The sequence below is a fragment of the Leptonychotes weddellii genome, chromosome 14, assembly GCF_054177405.1.
Source record: "Leptonychotes weddellii isolate Sample4059 chromosome 14, ASM5417740v2, whole genome shotgun sequence".
Taxonomy (NCBI): domain Eukaryota; kingdom Metazoa; phylum Chordata; class Mammalia; order Carnivora; family Phocidae; genus Leptonychotes; species Leptonychotes weddellii.
The window spans coordinates 987,688-1,003,523 of NC_138382.1; the positions used below are offsets into that span (position 1 = coordinate 987,688).

At 57.7% G+C, this 15,836-nt stretch overlaps 1 protein-coding gene and 1 long non-coding RNA gene across 2 annotated transcripts in view; one reads left to right on the forward strand and one right to left on the reverse strand.

Annotated features, from left to right (window-relative positions):
* Positions 1 to 958: 958 nt before the first annotated feature.
* LOC145716952 (uncharacterized) lies at positions 959 to 6,296 on the reverse strand. Its single transcript, XR_014139891.1, has 2 exons — positions 6,243 to 6,296; positions 959 to 6,185 (listed from the first exon to the last, which is right to left on the reverse strand). It is a non-coding gene; the product is annotated as an uncharacterized LOC145716952 (long non-coding RNA).
* Positions 6,297 to 6,857: 561 nt separating this feature from the next.
* The window catches only part of LOC102741094 (lysine-specific demethylase PHF2), a 51,024-nt gene continuing 42,045 nt past the window's right edge, over positions 6,858 to 15,836 (forward strand). The window contains exon 1 of the mRNA XM_081802724.1: positions 6,858 to 7,033. Within this exon, the coding sequence (XP_081658850.1) occupies positions 6,936 to 7,033 (98 nt within the window). The 5' untranslated portion in view covers positions 6,858 to 6,935. The remainder of the gene's footprint in view (positions 7,034 to 15,836) is intronic.

Here is a 15,836-nt window from a genome sequence, read left to right on the forward strand (position 1 = left end):
ATTCTGCCGTGAATTCTTTGGACAATGCCTGATTTACTGCCCTTTCCCTTTGCTCCTTACTCCCCACTTGGTGGAGTGAGCCTTGCAGAGGTTGCTTTGCCCTCGCCACGAGGGCCTCTGGCTGCTGCTGGCCGGGCCTCTGCTCCTCTCATCAGCTTCCCTAGCACAGCCAGGGGCCCCACGGACCTGCCCACGGGCCAAGCCAGGCTCTGCACCAGGCACTTTAGCCCGTGCTGTGCGCTGGACTGTGCAGGTGATGTCTTGGGGACTCCAGGAGGGACACCCTGGGGGCTGCGTGGAAATTACCCAGGCAGAGCGCTGGCCGCTTCAGGGTGGTGCCTGGGATGGCCGTGGCCCACTGTGCCCAGCGGACGCCAGCAGCACGTGAAGCAAGCCTGGCGGCCCCGCAGCACACCCACCCAGCCTCATCACGCCACGTCCACTCCTGGCATTTGTGCAGATCCAGCTTTTCAGACCTGACCGACCCAGGTGTGGGTTACGTAAGTGTCACCTGGGTCTGGTTTTCCCAGAGTAGCCCGTTTGCCCTGTTCTGGTGTTTTACGAACAGCGCCCTTTTGGATGGTAAATTAGATAGTCACTGGGCTGAGGGGCTTTTGTCTACAAACGCACTGCTTCCAAACATCACAGGGCCATCCTAGAGATGCTCGACAGGAAGGGCGCTCTCATACGTATCAGGAAAACCCAGAAGGTTTCCAAAGTCCCCATGGGTCACTGTTCATTTCAGTGGGTTCTGGATCAGATCAGTTTGGTCCAGGTCTCCCAAGGGCCTGCTCTTAGAACTCTCTTGGCATTCACCAGATGGCTTCCTGTGTTACAAAAGCACACATCCGACCCTGAACTAGTACCTCCTTTCTGACTTCTCCCACCCCCCCACACTGTTATTAATTTTCTGTCATCTGCTCTGGCACATGAGCTCCTCAGCGGAGGGACGTGTCTGCCTGGTTCACGGCCATAAGACCTGCACTTGTTGCTTACTGACACACTGGACAGCCTGGATGGAAAGGGCAAACTCTTGGACACACAACCCACCAAAGCTGAATTATGAAGAAAGAGGACATCTCATGGACCTGCAGCTATTACAGAGACTGAATCGGTAATCAAAAGCCTCCCAGCAAAGAAAAGCTTTGCTGGTGAATTCTACCATGGATTTAGAGAAAAAATCAACACTAATCCTTAAATTCTTCCCAAATGTTGAGGAGGAGGGAACATTTCCTAACACTTCCTCTGAAGTCAGCATTGCCCTGATAACCAAAACCAAAGACTCGACAAGAAGAGAGAACTACGAAAAAAAACAACCCTCACGAACCTTGATGCAAAATTCTCAGCAAAATACCAGGAAACTGCATGCACCCGTGAGTTAAAAAGATGGTACACCACGACCAAGTGGAATTAGTTCCTGGAATGCAAGGATGGTTCGGTCTAAAGATCAATCCGGGTGAGACACCACACTAACAGAACGAAAGAGGGAAAGCCCACAGGATCATCTCAACCAACGCAGAGAAAGCACTTCACAAAATTCAACACACTATCACGATAAAAATAACAAGGAATAGAAAGAAATTTTTCAGCATAGTAAGGCCACATATTAAAAAGCCCAAAGTGAACAATGGTGAAAAAGTTAAAAAAAAAAAAAAAAGCATTTCCCCTAAGATCAGAAACGAGAAAGATGCCACTTTTACCACTTCTACTCAACACGGTATTGGAAGTTCTAGCCAGAGCAATTGGGCATGAATAAAAAACAAACAGCATCTAAATTAGACAGAAAGAAGTAATTTCTGTTCACCAATGACATGCTTTTACGTACAATCATCAAGAATTAGGAACTCTAAAGATTCCACAAAATGCTATTAGAAGTAATAAATTCAGCAAAGTGGCAGAATACTAAATCAACACACAAAAATCAGTTTTGTTTCCATACACTAAGAATAAACAATCCCAAAAGGAAATTAGGAATGCAATTCCATTTACAACAACATAAAAAAAAAATACTTAGGAATACACATCAGTGACGGGACAAAAGACTTGTGAGCTGAAAACTATGAAACATCGCTGAAAGCAATAAGGCACAAATAAATGGAAACACATCCCATGTTCATGGATCAGAATATTAACATTGTTAAGATGGCAATACTACCCAAAATGACCTATACATTCAATGCAATCCCTGTCAAAATTATCATAGCCCTTTTTGCAGAAATGGAGAAGCCAATCATCAAATTCATATAGAGCTGTAAGGGGCCTAGAAGAACTGAAAGGATCCCGAAAAAAGCACAGAGTTGGAGGGCTCACACTTCCTGATTCTAAAACTTACTACAAAGCTACAGAAATCAACACAGTGTGGCATAAGCCTAGACATGCAGACCAATGAAAGACAATAAAAAGCCTGGAAATAAACCCTTGCCCACATGGTCAAGTGATTCTGACAAGGGTGCAATGAGCACTTAACGGGGAGAGAACTATGCTTTCAACACATGGCGTTGGGAAAGCTGCATCTCCACACGCGAAAGCAGGACGCTGACCCTTACTAACACCAAATGCAAAAACTAACTCAAAATGGATCAAAAGCCTAAACCTAAAACACAGGATGAAACCTTCATGACACTGGATTTGGTAATGACTTCTTGCATATGACATCAAAATGCACAGGCAACAAAAGAAGAAAAAAGAGTTGAACTGGATTTCCTCAAAATTAAAAACGTTCGTACATCAAAGGACACACCTGACCAACAGAGTGCAAAGACAACTGACAGAATGTGAGAAAACAATTGCAAATCATCTATCTGATAAGAGATTAATATCCAGAATATATAAAGAACACCTACAAGTCAACAACAAAAAAACCCAGCCCAAACCAAAAATGAAGAAAGGCCTCAAATGGACATGGACAAATATACAGATGGTCATTATGCACAATATCATTACTCATTAGGGAAATGCAAATCAAACCCACAATGATCATGGAGTTTCAGTGGCAACAAATTTTTGCCATCAAAAACTAGTATTATACTGAACTGTATGTTGAGAAATCAAAATAAAAATCTTTACTTCAAAAAAAAAAACAAACAAACCACCCGACAGTGAGATACCACTTCCCCCACATTAGGACAGCTATAACAAACACACACATATACAACCAGAAAACAACAAATGTTGGCGAGGATATGGGGAAATTGGAACCCTTGTGCACTGTTGGTGGGAATGCAAACTGGTGCAGCCACTCTGGAGAATGGTATGGAGGTTCCTCAAGAAGTTGGAACTACCCTATGATTCACCGATCCCACTTCTGGGCATACACACAAAGGTAGCAGCAGGGACACACACAGATATTTGCACACCCACACTCATAGCATCACTCACAACAGCCAAATGGTGGGAACAACTCAGGAGTTGTTCAACAATGAACGGACAAATCAAATGTGGGTTCTATGTAGGATGGAACAGTATTCAGTCCTAAGAAGGAAAGGAATCCCGACCCCTACTACAACAGGGTGAACCTGGAGGACACCGTGCCGGGCGAAGTAAGCCAGTCACAGAGGGTCCAACTCTGCAGGAGTCCACCGACCCGTGGTCCCTAGAACAGTCAAGCTCACGAAGACAGGAAGAAGAATGGTGAGCATCAGGGGCTGGGGGAGGGGGACGGGGGGCCAGAATTGCAGAGGGGCACGGTGATGCTTGCACAACAGTGTGAACATACTTAATGCCACAGAGCTGTGCACTTAGAGATGATCAAAATGGTAAACGTTATCTTGTGTATGTTACTACCATTAAAAGAAAAGCCTGCACTAGCCTTCAGTATACTTTGTAGAGAGGGAGGGGATCAACGTGACCTGAAACATGCTGTGTTTCCACTGGGCAACAAGGTGAATAAAATGGGCCCCACCCTCGAGGCTGGCTGCAGGCTGCGTGCTGCTGGGAGCCCCCTCTTAGCCCTGCTGCAGGCCCGGCCACGGGGGTGGGTGCTGAGGTCCTGATGCTTATGTGGACTGCGCCCCCAGGAATGGCATGGACTCGGTCGGTGTTGAGGCAAAGGGCAGACCACATGGAAGGGCCAGAGCATGAGTGGGCAGCCAGAGGGGACACCTGCATCTCAAGGCCACTGCCCCTGCTTCCTGGGTCCTTGCATCTGGCCCCATGCACTTCCCCTCTCTGTGTGGCCTCTGAGCCCAGGTCACTTCAGGAGGCCCTAGGTCCCCCCCACCCCCCCCCCACCAGTGCTGGTCTCCCCAGGGCACTGTGGGGCATGTGTCACTCTCCCCCTTACAGCAAGAGGAGCTACAACAGGGCACTCAGCAGGTGCTCAGTGCGCATCTAAGTAACTGAAGGAGAGGGAGGAGGGCTTTCTGGAGGTTGAGGACAGGGAGGGTTTGGGACCCACATGGACGCTTACTTTAGTGTGTAGTCGGCCCGCGGCTTTGGAAGAGCTTCGAGCATCTCTGAGGACACTTCCAGATGCAGTGGACACGTGCAGACGGGGAGGGCAGGGTGGCCGGAATGGCCTCAGGCCCCGGGGAAGTGGGGGCTCCCGGCCTGCTTCTCCCTCCCGTCAGCAGGCCGGCTCCTCCGGGAGGGACTGAGCTGCTTCCAGCCTCAGTGTCCTGTGGAATGGCACCCATCCGGGTACCTGTCTGTGGAGCAAGGGTGGCCCAGGGCTGATGCTGTGTGCTTCCCAGGCAGCGGGGGTGGGGGGGGGGGATTGCTGCTGGAGCCTGCAAGGAACTAAGCAAGCCTCTGGTGAGCCTTTGCTAAATGCTGGTGACGCTGTCCTTGTTTGTAAACAAGGAGATGGAGGTGCGGGAGAAGGGCTGCAGCCCAGGGGCCTGCAGAAACTTCTGGCCTCGCTGGACCGCCAAGGGTGGAGACGGACACTGCTGGTGTGAGCACCACGGCACTGCTGCAGGGGACGGTCCCTCAGCAGTGCCCGGGCGGGCGCCCTGGGCTGCCCTGCAGACTCAGCACTGTTCATCCGCACTAACTCACACCACGGTGCTCCTGGTGGACAGTGCTTCCCAGAGTCCGCACCAGGTCCAGGGAGAAGGACTCCAGAGGGGAGGGTGACAGCTACAATTCAGGGAGGAAGGCGCTGAGCACGGGGCTGGCGGGGGGATGGGAGCTTCCCCCCCCCCCCCATTGCCCAGAGTCTTCTCCACTCTCACTCCTCATGCTGGTGCCTCCCAGCTAAGGCCCTGCCATGGGCACTGCCAGGCTGCGGTCCAGGGGTCATCTGCTGGGGGAGGGGGGCTGGCCACGCCAGGGCGGGTTTTGCCTCAAGAGGACGGAGCACTTCAGCGGAGCTGCCTGCAAGTGGGACAGGTGGCCCCGAGAGGCCGCAGACTCAGCTGAGCACCTGCCTGTCCGGGCTGCCGCCGCCGAGTGGCCTGGACCAGGCTTTCCATCCAGGCTGGAGTCCTGTGCTTCAGGTGGCCAGCATCCCCCAGGAGCAGGGGGCAGAACACTACTGCACATCGGAAGCCACTCTGCTCAGGCACCCCCAGAGGAGCATGGATGCAGCTGGGGGGAAGGAGCCCTCAGCGCCCCCCACCCCAGACCCTGACTCCCCTGCTGAGGCTGCAGCGCCCAGAGCAAGGCAGCAGCACCTCTTGTCCACCCCTCTAGCCCTGCTGCCCTAGAGCCACAATCCTGACAGGGACACGAGGCCTGGGGGCTCTGAGCAGGGATGGGGGTGGGGCTCCAATTCCACATAATCACTCTCTCTTTCTAGAGCTGAGTGCACCCCTGCCTCCCTGAATTCTGTCCTCCTCTGGGGGCTGAGCATCAGGAGAGTCAGGATCCTGGTGGGGGGTGCTGGCTGCCCCTAGCCGGAAAAGGAGCAGGGAGGAAAAGCAACAGAAAACCCCGGTTGCCCCCTGTCCGTCTGCTGGGTAAGAAGAGAGTTGGAGCCAAGTAGTTGTTCCTTGGCCATCTGAACGAGAAGGACATCCTGAGGGTCTCACCCCACACCCAGGGGTCTCAGGGCCCGCCTACCCGTACCCTCAGCCCATCTTCTTTCCGGGTGACCCCCCACTTTCCCTGCACCCCCCAATTACCCAGCCCACTTTGTCCTGGCTTGGTTCCTCAACCATCCTCCCCCACAGGGGGTCTCCCTGGCCCACTTACTCCTGGCAGGAGTCCTGGTCGCCTTCTCCCCTGCAGGTCTCCCAGCCCACCTTCTCCCCCAAGGGATCCCCCTGCCCACCTTCTCCCTGGCAGGTCCCCCAGACCACCTTCTCCTCCAGAGGGGTGTCCCGGCCCATCTTCTCCGGGGGGGTCCCCCACTCTCCTCCCCGGCCCACATGCCCCGAGAGGGGTCCCCCGGCCCTCCTCCCCCACAGGTGTCCCCCGGCCCTCCTTCTCCCCCCAGAGGTGTCCCCCGGTCCTCCTTCTCCCCCAGAGGGGTCCCCTGGTCCTCCTCTCCCAGGCAGGCCCCCCAGCCCACCTTCTCCCCCAGAGGGGTCCCCCGGCCCACCTTCTCCCCGGCAGGTCCCCCGGCCCGCCTTCTCCCCGCGGTCCCCGGCCCGCCTTCCCTCGGCGGGAGCGGCGGCCCAGGCCGGCGGGCGGAGGCGGCGCCACCCGGGGCGCTGACGTAGAGGCCGCTCGGCGGCCGGGGGTCCCTTCGGTGGGGCCGCGGCTCCCCGCCCGCCGCCCCCGCGCGTCCATTCCCTTTTGTGTCCCGCGCGCGGCCCGGCCCCGCGCACACTCGCGCCCTGCGCCCCGGGGCCGGCGGGCGGCTCCCGGCGCGGCCCTGCTCCGCGCGCCCCGCTTTGTGTGGACGCGCCGGCCGGGTGCGCGCGGGCTGTCGTGCGCCCCCGGCCCCGTCCCGGCCCCGGCCCGGCGCGGCCCCCCGCCCGGCCCGCCCGGCCCGCCCGGCCCGACCCGGAGCGCAGCGCGGGCCGAGGGCGGGCGGGCGGCGCGCGAACATGGCGACGGTGCCCGTGTACTGCGTGTGCCGGCTCCCCTACGACGTTACCCGCTTCATGATCGAGTGCGACGCCTGCAAGGACTGGTTCCACGGCAGGTGAGCGCGCGGCCCGCCGGCCCCGGCCCCGGCCCCCGGCCGCCCCTCGGCCGCCCCGCGGCTCCCTCCCCCCCCAGCCTTGCCCCGGCCCCGGCCCCGGTGCGCGCCCGCCGCAGGCCCCCGCCGCCGCCGCCGGCCGCCGGCCGCGCGCCCTTTTGTGCCCGGGGCGGGGGCCGGGGCCGGGGCGGGCGCCCCTCGCGCAGCGCACAAAGCGGGCCCGGGGGCCGCGCCGGGAAGTTGGGGCGCCGCGGGCCGGGCGGCTGACAGCGGGGCCGCGGGGAGGCCGGCTCCAGGCCCAGGCCCGGCCCGCCGCCTCCCCCGCGAAGTTGCAGGAACTTTCCCCGCGCGGGCCCGGGAGAGGCGCGAGCGGCGGCCCGGACGCCGGCGGGCCCGGCCAGGGGGGCGGCCGGCGCGCCCACCCTCCGTCGCGGCCCCCGAGCCCCGGGACGCGGTCCGGGCCGGGTGGGGTGGGGGGACCCCGGCCGGCTACCCGCCCCCCCGCACTTCACCTCCCCTCCCTCTCCGCCCCGCGGAGGTGGGTGACAGAACGGCGTTGGTGGGGGTGGGGGTGTTGTTGCCGGCATGGTGCCCCGTTCCCCCCCTCCTCTGCTCCAGACAGGGACGCCCCGGGTTGGACTTGACCTTATGCCCTCTGGGGGCCGTGGGGTGGGGGAGGTAGAGCCGGGCCCTGGCCCGCGGCTGTGACCTGGCCCTGTGCCCAGTTTTCAAAGCGAGGCCCCTTCCCACCCAGAAGTAAATGGGAAGGAGGAAGAGGAGGTGCCCGCGGTGCCCAGACTGCTCCAACAGGTTCTCACGTGTTGGGGCCTGGGCAGGACGGGGGGCCAGGGGCCGGCCAGGGGCTGGCCAGGGCTGTGTGCCCTCCGTGGCTGCCCCTCGGACCCAGCGCCAGCAGGTGGTGGGTGCTGGTGTGTGCTGCTGGGTGGTCCCCAGTCCCCAGAGGAGAACCTCCCACTCATGTGAAGGGTGGACGGGCCGGTGGCCCTGCCAGTTCCCATGTTGGGGACCCAGGCAGCCCAATGGGACAGGAGCTGCTCAGCTGGGTCAGTGCCAGGCGGGGTCCCAGCTCAGTGCTGGTGACAGGGACCCCGTGAGGAGGGATGGGACTGCTCTGGGCAGGGACATCTCCTGAAATCCCCTGGGCCTGCCGGGCTGCCTTCCTGCCTGTGGATGCCCAAGGCTGCAGAGCCCCGGGGTGGGGGTGGGGGGCCGGACCTGAACACAGGACCCTCCAAACAGTGCAGCTGCGCGCCCACCCCCAGCGCCTGCTGGAATGGAAGTTCATGGCCGGGCCAAGGGTGAGAGCTGCCGTCTGATCCTTCAGGGCTGCTCAGTTCCAGAGGTGATGGCAAGCTGACCCCGAGCGCCCTGCATGTGGGGGGTCCTCCCCTTCTTCCCCCACCCCACCCGGGGCCTGCTGAGCTCCCTGGGTGCCCAGGTTTGGGGAAGGCCTGGGAGGACCTTGGGCTGCCCAGGGGCCCCCTCCACTGGGTTGGGGAGGCAGGTGAGGTCTGAACTAGACTTTGAGACTTGGTGTGAAGGGCAGGCAGGGGAGAGGGGCTGAGGGCTGGCGTGCCTGGTGGGCGGCATCTGTTGGACTGGCCAGGGCAGAGTTGGGGAGAGGTACGTTTGGGTAAGCCTTATCTCTTTATTTCTCAGTTCTCAGTGGAGGTCTTTGATTTGATCCAACGTAGGCACAGGTCATTTCATCAGCCCAGATTCATTTCCACCCACATGGGGTGGCCCTGGGGTCTGCAAGGGGCTGTGTTTTTCCCCCTCCGTGGGCACATTTTCTGTGCATCTAATCGAGGGCCCGTTGCAGGAGTGAGCCCTGAGACTGTAGCTTTCCCAGATGGCTCAGGGCAGGTGCCGAGATGGGGCACGCAGGGTCAGGGGTTGGGCCTGGGCCATGTGTGGCCCTCCCTTCCCACCCCTGCATGGACCCCTCTTCTGTAATGGGAAGGTGTGTGATGATCCCTGTGCTGCCCCATCTCCAGGTATTTCTGGCTGACCCAGACTTTCCAGATCCACGTCCCCCCTGTACTCTTGTTTACTTTGTGTTCAACAGCTCGACTATTTTACTTTATTTTGTTTTGCTTTATTTTATTTATATTATTTTATTTTATTGTTTTTAGAGAGAGGGAGGGGGTGAGGGGAATCCTAAGCAGGCTCCATGCCCAGTGCGGAGCCTGACATGGGGCTTGAACTCATGACCTGAGCCAAAAATCAAGAGTTGGACGCTTAACCGACTGAGCCACCCAGGCACCCCCTCGACTCATTTTTTTAAAGTTTAAATACTTTATAACTTTTTATTTTAGAGAATTTTGGACTTAAAGAGTTACAAAAATGGTTGTGTTCCTGTAAGCGTCACCCTGCCTCCTCTGAAGTTAGCACCTCCCCAGACCATGCTACAAGCATGGAAACTGAGGCAAAAACATGGGGGCAGGGCTGTTAACCAAACCGTGGGCCCTAGCAGGTTATTTAGCTAGGTTTTCCCTGTGCTGCCCTTTTTCTGTTCCAGGACCCCACGGTGCATTTCAGTCTCCTGAATATTTCTTTTAGAAGGAAACTTCGTATCATACCCTGAAATAGCACATTAGTGGAACTCGCTACAGACAGTACCTGTAAAAATAAACATGACTGTTAAAATAACGGGCTCCGTCTTGTCCCACCTGTGATCCCTCACGTCTCTCCAGGGCACCTTATTTTGGGAGGACTGGGAAGGGTCTCTGTGGTTACCCACACTCACAGCGGCCCAGACTTTGCTGGGAGGACTGCAGCAGTGTCCCCAGGCCAGGGCGTGGTTGGGGCAGCCCCATTCTAGGGGCAGAGCCTGCTCCCAGGGTGCGTTTGCCTCTGCAGGAAGCCCCGGGCACCCTGAGCTGCCGTCCTGGCCTTCCCCAGGGAGGCCTCTCTGCTGGCCTGGGCTGGAAGTGCGGTCAGCCAGGAAGGCAGGAGCCCGTGTGGCCCCCCATCTCCTGGGGCTGGGGCACCTTGTCAGCCCGCCCGGCCTTCACCCGCACCGGGTACTTTGCCTCGGAAGCTGGCTTTGACTGGGGAGGGATGGAGTTTGTGGCCGGCCACCTCGCGAACCGTCTTGTCTGTGTGTCTGCTAGGCAGGTGTGGCAGCCATGGCACTGGGGGCCTTTCTCCTCCTGGGTGGGCCAGGCAGTGGGTGGCCTGTGTCTTCCACCAGACCCCGTGTGTCCTGACCCCGGCCTGCGGTGAGGCGTGTGGCTGCTGGGGCCGGTCGCTGTAGGGAATGACCCAGCGTCTCGCCTTGTCACCACCCAGGTGTGAAGAGTCCCTGTCTCTGGGCAATGGGAATGATTCTGTTCAAGTATCAGACACCCCAAAGCTTCGTGGTCCCCTTTCAGTCGCCGGTTCTGTCAATCCCAAGGGGCTTTGGAGGCGTAATCGGTAAAACTGATTTTAAGGAGCTGGGAAGCTAGAGGTGCAGTGCGAACGCTTCGGCGACAGAAGTTTCGCTGACTTCTTGGTAAATGTTTCTGGGTATGCGTTGTGTGTGGGGTGCAGAGGTTCCTGGGCTCACAAGGCAGATCCATCTCCTCCTGTGGGGTTTCTTCTACCAGAGTCAGGCTTGCACATGAGGAGCTCGGTGCCAGCCTGGGGGGCCCTGTCCCAGTCCTGAGGGAGCCCCGTGGGGGCAGGACCAGGCGTGGGGCAAGGAGGCCCATCAGCAACGGCCTTAGGCCTTTGGTGTATCCAGGAGGGGGAGCCTCGCTGGCTCTCTGAGCCCAGGCGTGAAGGGGGAATTTGATAGGGTTCCTCTGCTGTCATGGGGACAAGGGCGGGGCCAGGAGCCGGTCCCCAGGGGAGAGATGGTGGGCATGGTGGGGGTGGGGCTGGGGTGAGTTCTGGCGTGGATCTCTGATTCCTGCTTGTCTTTCTGTCTGGGCTCCTCCTCACAGGGGGGCCCTGTCTCTGGGCTCCCCTTCCCAGGACTGGTTGGCTTTTGTGGGCTCTTGCCATGACCCCCGTCCCACCCAGCCATAAGCTTCTTGGGGCAGAGCCGGCCGGGGTCCTCGGCCCCATGGTGCCGGGTGACACTGAGCAGAGCTCCAGGCTGGCCCTGCTGGCCCGCGGAGTATGTGTGCTTGGAGGGAAGGGAGGGCCCACCAGGGCCGATGTTATAGCCCCCACAACTGGAGGGGGCTGTTAAGTCCTTGAACCAGGGATTCCTGAATATGGGAGGAGATGGAATCGAGGTGTGTTTGACGGGTTTGCGGGCAAGACAGTTAATCATCCTGGAACAAGGACTTCTCAGTGCATGAGTTTAAGAAGCTGTGAGCAGGTGGGGGCGACGTCCTGCCGGTGTCTAGAAGGCAGAGAGGAGGCCCCTGTCCCTCGGTCCTTAGACTCGGAGTCGGGCTCATTGAGAGTGCCAGAATGTTTGCTTTTACTGGAAGTGTGCTTGGTGTGAGCCTCTGCCCCGCGGCCGGCGTTAGTCGGGGTCGCCTGGGCTCAGGCCTGGCCGCAGATGGCCTGAGACTGGGCCAAGTGCCCACCTCGGCACCCTGTCCTCTGGGGCCATCCCCTCGCCTCTGTGCTCATGGCGCCTGGCCATGTGGCCGGGCTGTATCCCAAAAGAACGAGGGGATTGAGGGCAAGTGTGGGCCAGGAAGTGGGGTTGTGCTGGGAGAATCCAGCTCCCAAAATTCCTGGTGTGGGAAGAGCAAAGCCCTCAGTTGGCTTCTAACTGGCCCATGTGGCTGCAGCCCCCCCCACAACCTTGGGCTGCTCTCTGGCGTCAGGCTTCGTTCTCCTCGTTGTTCCCGCAGTGGCCTGGCTGGTCGTGGGGCCGGCCACCTCGTCCTCTCACTTCAAGCAGAGAGGGGGCTTGGCTCCCCGCGCCCGGAAGGGGCGCACGTTCAGCTTGGGTTCCTCTGGCTCGAGGGCCCGAGCGAACGGGCACCGACGGCCCCGTTCGCGTCCGTGGCTCCGCAGACCCGCACGGAAGGAGAGGCCTTTGCAGCAGGGAGTCACTCGTGCTGCTAGGTGGGCAAGCTGGACTCTTCGCAGCACCCCGGGTCCCAGGTGTGCCCAGCGCCCCGCCGGCCCTGCTCGGAGCCCTGTCTCTGCCTCTGCGCCTCTCCCCCTCGCTCCGTCTTCTTTCCTGTCCGCCTTGGTGCTCAGCTCTTTGGCTTGGTGTGGGAGCAGGCCCTAACCCTGGTGTAGAGTCTGTCCACTTCCCCCCAGTGTGCGTGGTCATCGGCAAAAAAACACGGGATTCCAGCCAGTGACTGGCTTTGAGCGCAGAACATAAGGACTGAAGGTCCTTGTGGTGTTTGTCCAGGCTAGTGGAGAAACCAGCCTTTTTTCTTTTTTTTTTTAATTGGGAGTGAAAGTCACACATCATGACCATGAGTATTGTAAAGTGCGTGGTTTATGGTGTCTAGTGCGTTCAGAATGTTGCGCAGCCGTCACCTCTGTCTGGTTCCCAAACGTTTTCGTCACCCAGGAAGAAGACTCCGAACCCTTTAATCAGCAGCTCCGCACCCCCCACGCCCTGCAGCCCTGGACAGCTGTCCCCGTGTTTGCTCTGTCCCGGTGGATTTCACTGTTCTGGACATTTCCTGCAAGTGGCCCTATTACGGAACCTGTGTGGCTTCCAGCACTCGGCATGGTTTTTCGGTGCCTCCGTGCTGTGGCAGGTGTCCGAGCTTCACGGATGTTGTCCGGCGGACAGACCGTGTCCGTTTACCCGTTCACCAGTCGATGGACTTGGGGGTTTTCCCGGCATGGCCATTGTCAGTAGTGGTGTTGTGAACACTCGGGTATAAATATTTGTCTGAAGACCGCTTTTCGTTTCTTTGGGGAATTACTGTGTCTTGTGGTTATTCTGTGCTTAACTGTTGAAGTGACCACAGCCGGTTCCCACAGCGGCCGCACCGCTCCGCGTTCCTGCCGCCGACGTGGGAGCCGTCTGATACCGCTTCATCTTTGCTAACACCTGTTATTTCCCACTTTCTAAATCACAGGCCTCCGGACGGCTGTGAAGTAGAATCTCATTATCGTTTTGATACACATTTTCCTAATGGCTGATGATGTCGAGTGTGGTTTCGTGCGCTCGTCGTCCCTTTGTTTGCCTTCGTGAGAGAAATGTCTGTTGAAACACTTTGCCCATATTTAAACTGGGTTATTCGTCTTTTTATTGTTGAATTTTAAGACTGTTTTATATGTTTTGAACACTTACCAGTTACACGATTTGCCAGTATTTTCCCATTCTGGGAGCTGTCTTTTCACTTTTGTGGTAATGTCCGTGGATGCACCAAAGTCTTAATCTTGGTGACGTCCAATTTTATGTTTTTCCTTCTATGCTTGTGCTTTTGGTGTCGCATCTAAAAATCCAGCGTCAAATCCAAGGTCACGAAGATTGGCCCCTTTGATTTCTTCTTAGAGTTTTAGAACTTTAGCTCTTCTATTCGGTTGTTGCTTTAGTTAATTTTTATATGATTTGAGGTAGGGATCACCTGCATTTGTTTGCAAGCGGACATCCAGTTGTCCCAGTACCTCTTGCTTAGAAGACTGTTCTTTCCCTATTGAAAGTCTCGGCAGCCTTGTTGAAAACCATTTGACCTCGTACACGTCTTCTGGACCCTGTTCCATTCTGTGGTCTGTGTGTCTTTCCTTACGCCAGAGCCACGCTGTGTTGGCAACAGCAGCTTTGTGGTAGGCTTTGAAGCCAGGAGGTGCAAGACCTCCAGCTTTGTTCTTTTTAAAATACTGTTTCAGCTTCTCAGGACTCCTGGCAGTTCCATAGGAATTTAAGGATTGGCCTCGGTTTCTTGGGCAGGGGCTGTTGGGGTTTGGACAGGGATTGCGTTGAATCTGTAGATTGCTTGCCGTGGGTGGTGCTGACATCTGAACGGTATTACGTGTTCTGATCCCTGAGCTCGGGGTGTCTTTCCACTTATTTAGATTTCGGTCTTTGATTTCTTTCAGCGGTATTTTGTAAATCCTTCATCCCTTTGTTAAGTTTATTGCTACGTATTTTATTCCTTTGGGTGCAGTGGTAAGTGGGATCATTTCTGTAACTTACTTTTTGGATCGTTCATTGCTGGTACTTTTACCCCTTTTTTAAAGAAATCACCTTCTGGCGACTGGATGATCAGAACAAGGCGTGTGCAGGACACAGGTGTTCATGCGTGTGCTGGGGCGTGCGCACACGTAGCAGCATGCCCGTGGACGTTTTGTGCCCATGTGTCCGCACACATGGGGTGGGTGCTGTCCTTTATAACCGTGTTTGTTGGGCCTCACCTCTGTCACATCCTGGCGTTTTCCATACACTTACGTGGGGCCCCATGCAGGTCTCCACCTCCTTTGGCCTCCCTTTGAGGAAGCCATGGTGGGGCGGGTCGCGGCCTGCTGCTGGGTTGCGCTGCACGCAGCCTTGCTGACCTTCCCGGTGCCTCCAGAGTTGTGATGATGGGCAGCGCTGGTTGGGAGGGGAGCCAACCAAGGCGTGAGAGATCAGCTCACTGAGGTTGACTCCACAACATGATGGGCGGGACAGCAGCACTGTGCCCCCAGAGATGGGGGTGCTGCCCAGGACCCCAGAAGGCGGACAGGCCCAGGGACATGAGTCTGCAGCATGGCTCAGCACTGCTCCCTGGGCTGAATGGGGGCATGAGGACAGTGAATGAGCCCCTGGGACAGTAGCCTGGGCTGTTGACTGAACCATGAGTTTATGATGGGGTGTCCAGCTTCCCCAGGAAGCTTTGGCCATGGTCTCTGGCCATATGCACCAGGACTGGGTCCTCCAAGTGGGGTACTGTTTTCTGCTTCCCACGGAGATACAAGGTGGCCCTCATTCCTTCTTGTGCCTGACATGGCGTGGACAAGTGTGAGCATCCAGATGGTGCCTGGAGAGTGCCCTGGGACCAGTCTGCGGCTCGGATCCCCCACCCCACTGTGGCCGGCAGTCCCAGCCCAGAGTTCACCTAGCCTGATGACGGGAACTCCGATACTTAGAGCTCTTCTTGTCACTTGCCTGCTCTGGCCCTCGTTTTGCTTCCCCTTGGGCACCCTGTTAAGGCATGGTCTGGGTTTGGATCTCGGGAAGCTGGGCTGAGCGGGAGGGCCTCGAGAAAGTGCTTCCGGGCAATGATAGCACATCCCTGGAGACACAGGGCCCTTCCTGTCCAGACCCCACTCACCATCTTCCTGGGCTGACCCGCCACCAGCTGGAGAGAGGACACGGATTCGGGGGTTCAGGCCCCATCTCCCGGCAGGAGTGCCTGAAGCCGGGGGTCCTGCAGCATGACACTTGGCATCCTGGAAAAATCCAGAAACTGTAGCCTGATGTGGTCTGCCTCCTGAATGAACAGGGCTGGGGAGGGCGTGGTGGGGCTTCCTGAGAGCTCCCAGACCTTCCGGGAGGGGGCAACATGGGGCCACGTTGGAGCCTTCTCTCGGAGCCTGGAAGCTCCAGGATTGGTTGCCGTTGGTGGAGTGTCTTTCCCGACAGTCGGGCACCCTGTGCTGAGATCCCCAGCTGTTTTGGAGTGAGGCTTGTGACAACAGGGACACCCAGGAGGTGAGGGCGTTTTCTGCCACTGGTTTGCACCCAGCCCCGGGCACTTCCTGACTGTGGTCCCTTGTTCTCCCAGTCCTGAGGGCGCTGGACCTGGGTCTGCTCAGGAGAGTCTGGCTGGGAGAGGGCCAGCAGCCGTGGGTCACCCAGCCCCCTCTCCACTCCAGCCAGGGAAAGCCACGCTGGTTTTGTGCTGTAGGCAGTGAGGATTCCCCGGGTTTCAGACGC